Genomic DNA, 5,112 nt, shown 5'->3' with positions numbered 1-5,112 from the left:
ATAGGAACAGCAATAAATGTGATGGGAACGGTAGGTAGCATAAATACAAATGTTGACTTATTAACAGAAGGGTGCACGCTTCCACAAGTAATAGTTACATTAAGGGCCATACATTTGAGGTCAATGGTAAGGGTCAAATCCCAATAAAACAGTAATGATCAGAGAGAGTGGCCAATAGTTATGTATGTACAGAATCAACCCCAAATACAGATTTGGTATATTGTTAGATTAGCAAGGTAAAGTTTGATTGAAGAGACTAGGGTAAGAGGTACATATGAACTACAATCGCCACATTGTGTACAATGCAGTTTGACAGCCTATTCCAGTTTGCCAACCAGGATTCCTTGTGAAGGTCAGCCGGGCCTCCAAGACTACGTGTTGAAGGTTACCAGCCACACCCTTGCGGTGACTCCCTGCAGAGTGATGGTAGTCGTGAGTTAATCTGTAGGTAATCCTCCCTGGTTGCGAGTGTGTGTGGTTAGGATTTAAGGTGGGATTAGCTATCAGAGCGTTAAAACTATATGGGGGAATTAGCGCTGCTGGGTTTAGCAAAAGGTTAAAGGTAATCTCGAATGGGAAACATTAATTCAACCCTCCATAAAGCAAGGGTTGTCCAGAGGAGAGGGTCATCCACTGACCTCTTACCCTTGAGCTAGGGGGTGATCATGTCAGAAGGATTCCTGCGTGCTGGGAGAGAGGTTTACCTTAAATGGGCCCCTTCAGACTCAGAGGTCATGGGGTGAGGGTAAGTAGAAGCTGTGAAGATCAACTGTTTTTCTGTCTGTCTATCCTTTTGTCTGTCTACTCTATCTGTCTGTCTATCTCTTGCTCTCTGTCCGTTTATACACCTGTCTATCTATATATCCATTTATTTGTTTTTCGATCTATCTGTCTTCGTCTCCCCCTGCCTTCCTCCCTCCCTCTATCTCCATCTATCTATCTGTCTGTCTGTCTGTCTGTCTGTCTGTCTGTCTGTCTGTCTGTCTGTCTGTCTGTCTGTCTGTCTGTCTGTCTGTCTGTCTGTCTGTCTGTCTGTCTGTCTGTCTGTCTGTCTGTCTGTCTGTCTGTCTGTCTGTCTGTCTGTCCGTCCGTCCTTCTGTGTTTGTCCGTCCGTCCATCCATCAATCTATCTATATCCTGTATACGCCTGTTTCTATGTCCCTGTCTTGATCCAATCAAAAGACAGAACAAGGACCGCATATAACCGCATAATAAAGCTGAGTATACAGTTGTCTAACATGGAGTCATTACACCGTGTCCAAGAACAACACAGTCTGCACCTCCTCAACCCCCCCCCCTCCTCAGAGCCTACCATTTATTAACCTCCCCTCTGCTTGTTTTCACACACTGGCCGGCCATATTATCCTCACCTGGGATTACAGTTTGGCTGGAGGGCTAGTGTTACCGCTCTCGGTATTCCGCATCACCTCATCACCCCACTATGGTGTGCGCTGAGGACGCATCGGTTTCCAACTGCCCGGTCTGGTATTGATGCCATACATCTAATGCTGTAACTGTTTACTCAGTGGGAGAGAGAGAGAGTAACGTTGGGAAGGTGTTCCTATTTATATCCCAGTGTTTTCTCCTACCAGATGAGCTCTGTTGGCTCTGGGTCAGGGAGCTGGCATGGGCCCCGCTGGCTGGACGGCTCCTGCCAGATTTGGGCAAAGCTTGACTCACTGCTTCCTGGTCTTGAGGATTCAGACAAAGACAAAGAGAGGCTGGGAGTTCAGCGGGTAAAACACTGTTCTGCCACATTAAGACTTTGTGAACGACAATAGTGTGAACAGTGCCGACGGCTATTTCCAAACGTGACCGCTGATGAAGGACAATTAGTTCAACATTTCGACTCCAAATCATCAAGCTATTACACTACTGGTGCACAAGTCATGCAGCTTTAGCAGAGAGGGAGAGAGAGAGGAAGAAGGAAGGGGATCGAGAGAGCAAGAGAGAGAGAAAAATAGGGAGAGAAACAGTGGGCGGGAGACGACACAAAAGAGGGATATGGAGAGAGATGGCCAGCAGCTCCTATTGTCTTTCGCCCGTCCATCTCATGATGCTAACACTACTCTATCCTGCTGGTCTGTAATTTATGCCGCAATTGCGTTTCAGCAATGCAAGCCAGTTAGATACCCCAACGGGACCTCCTCTCATTATTTATTCAATTCAAACTATTTATCAGAGAAGCCGTGGTGATGTACTGCCTGCATTGTCAGACAACCACACAAAACAGTTTTGTCTTCCTCGCTAGCCTATGTACGGAAAGAAGTACCTTAAATGAGTAAACGATTAGGGTAAATGTTTGATCACTTTAGCGTCAGCAATAGTGATGCAACATGAGTTATGCCAAATAAAGACTGGAAACATCCAGATAGGCTGGTTCTGCCTCGCTTGGGTGAAACAGCTTATGAATGGGTGAATCCCTGGGAATTCATTTCAAAGCTCTTTAAATGCCTCTGATTCTGAAATAGCTGGCACATGCAGATAAGTCTCGTAAAAGCAGTCCATTCTCCGTTTACCAGGGAACAAGACGTTCTTGCCCTCTCTTCTCTGTCCTTTCCTCTAATAGCAGCTCTTTGGAGACTGTACACTTCTACCCAGGGAGCAGAGCGAGTACAGAGATAACGACACCATTTGTAGGGATCTTGTAACTTTTGCATGGTGGCCCCTTTGCATAGATTTGCATAGTCTCATAGTCGTTATGGAACATATACACTAAACTCAAACACAATTCTGAATAAAATGTACGTTCTGAATATTATGTCCACTTCCTCCTAACCTATTCTACTCCTCATTATAATAGCAGGGCAGGATTCCGAAGTGTGTTTGACTACCAGCCATCCTTCCAGGTTCAATCCCCAAATGTCCCCAGCTTAACCTGCAGGCATCCCAGAGCTAGACTTACCTTACCCCTTCTCTCGACACGACATGGATCTGATTTCACCTTTATGGTTTTCTTGAAAATTTCTGCTACGGGACTAAATAGTAAATAGCATGAAATAATTACCGGTATATATAATGTAACACAGACCTGCAAAGGTACATTCATGGGCATTACCTGTGTTTCTTTTGTAGGTGGAAATATGATAAGTCACAAAGAGTTCAGTGTTGCATTAAATCTCTAGTGTTTTTAGAATGGCCTGTTGTTCAGGTTTGCTGTTATGTTGCATAGAAACCTAGGGTAACTCTAACTCAGAAGGTGGACCAAACCATAGTTTGGGAGTGACTGGATTGTGGAGGAGGCTTTCAGCATTCCTTTACAAACTTTGATGGTGCACTCAAAGCCACGATTTAGTATATTTGTATTGCTGTGGGGCTGTGGTTAAGAGCTGTTTTTTTTACAGCTGTAAGCAAAAGGTTTTTTAAGCAAAAACTGGGAAATACATGAAATGAATGAAAACCCTAAGTGATTTAAAAAATAAAGCACTTTTAATACTTACAAGAAATGTTCTCTCACACAAACAAGTAGATTTTCTTTTCACAAATGACAAGGTGTGTGGGAGAGTTGAGGATTGAAACATTGTTGTGTGGTATCGTTGTTAAAATAAACAAAGTACACAATGGTTGTAGACCAATTGGCATGGGGGTTATTAGTGGTGTCTCTTTTTAAACACGATTGGGTCCGATTGTCTGTATATATCCACAGCCTTATGTTAGATGATTCATGGAGGTCAGAGTAGGCCTGCACCTCCAAAATACCACAGGAACAAACTATGTTACATCATTTACACATCTAAATATGTTTCTATCTCCAACCAAACAGTAAACCAAACATGAGACCTTTAGATTTGGATCAGAATAATTAAAATAGGGAATGTGGCGTCACATTGGTACACATCATTTTTTCATTGTTTTAAGCTTTCTATAAAAATATAAAATATACATTTCCCTATACACAATATAGAAATTCTTATTTTATCCCTTGTTATTTTGTTGTTATTAAACCAAAAACAGTTAACCAGTGACACATTAAACATCGTCTTTAGAAACGCAATCATAGTTTCTGAAAAGGCAGCAACAAAATGCTTTATGACGGTGGTCAAAGACACACAATCTGTTTAAATATCAACACGTTTACATCTAATCACAATGTATCGAAGTACAACGCTATGATCAGAATCTCAATCCAGGGCTACACCTGTCACAGTGAGTCTTGTAAACATTCATGTAAACAGCAGTGGTGTAGGGAGGAGCAGAGCAAGGTATCAGATGTTGGCCATCTGTCTGATCTTTCGGTCCCCGAGCTGCACTGAGCCTCCATTCATATTTAAAGGGGTCTCAACCTCCTCCTGTCCATCCCCACCATGTTCCCTGATCCTACGGCAGCAGATGTAGGAAGCAAGCGCGATCACAACCAACAGTAGCCCCAGACAGGTCACCGACAACGCAATGAGGACCGGTTGGCATGGGAACAGCTCGAATGGCCGTGGCCTGTCCGTCAGCTGCCCAACATACCAAGGCCTCTCCTCCACCTCCACAACCTCCGCCTCGTTGGTAAGTAGGCTCTGAATGTAGCTCTCGTTGCTGACCGTCTCGTTGACGAACAGGTTGACCATGATGGTGGCGTGCAGTGGCTCAGGCTGTCCGTGGTCACTTACCCGAACCAGTAGGCTGTAAAGGCCGCGGTTGCTCAGCTCCCGTTGAAGTGTGATGTTCCCCGTCTCTGGGTCAATGACGAACGACCCTGGCTCAGCCCCTTTCCTCTTGATGATGCTGTAGGCGATGACGGCGTTCATCCCCGTGTCCCTGTCCACGGCGTACACCTCTGTGACGGGCGTCCCCGGCAGCGTGTCGGGGAGCACCAGCATATACGATTGGTTGGACTGGGGGAACAGAACAACTGGCGGGTTGTCGTTAACATCCAGAAGGAGCACGGTGACCATGGTGGCGCAGGACAGAGCCGGTTTGCCGCCGTCGACCGCCTCCACCCACAGCTCGTACGTCCCCTGCTGCTCGCGGTCCAGCGGCGTCCTGGCTCGGAGTGCACCGCGGCCGGTGTCAATCACAAACACGTCGCTGCCATTGAGGATGGACAGCGCCACCCAGCCATTTTCGCCAGCATCTGCGTCTGTCACAGACAGGACTCCGATCTCGCCGAATCCCGGAAAGTTT

The 5,112-nt window shown here is 45.7% G+C and overlaps 1 protein-coding gene across 1 annotated transcript in view; it reads right to left on the bottom strand.

Moving 5' to 3' along the window:
* Window positions 1–3,407: 3,407 nt before the first annotated feature.
* Window positions 3,408–5,112, bottom strand: part of LOC132471974 (protocadherin-20) — a 4,048-nt gene continuing 2,343 nt past the window's right edge. Inside the window, exon 2 of the mRNA XM_060071351.1 lies at window positions 3,408–5,112. This exon is cut by the window's right edge and continues 1,724 nt beyond it. Coding sequence (XP_059927334.1) covers window positions 4,206–5,112 — 907 coding nt within the window. The 3' untranslated portion in view covers window positions 3,408–4,205.

This window comes from Gadus macrocephalus, chromosome 14 (genome assembly GCF_031168955.1).
Source record: "Gadus macrocephalus chromosome 14, ASM3116895v1".
Lineage (NCBI taxonomy): Eukaryota > Metazoa > Chordata > Actinopteri > Gadiformes > Gadidae > Gadus > Gadus macrocephalus.
The sequence above is the reverse complement of the archived record's forward strand: the minus strand, read 5'-3'. Positions and strand labels throughout refer to the sequence as shown.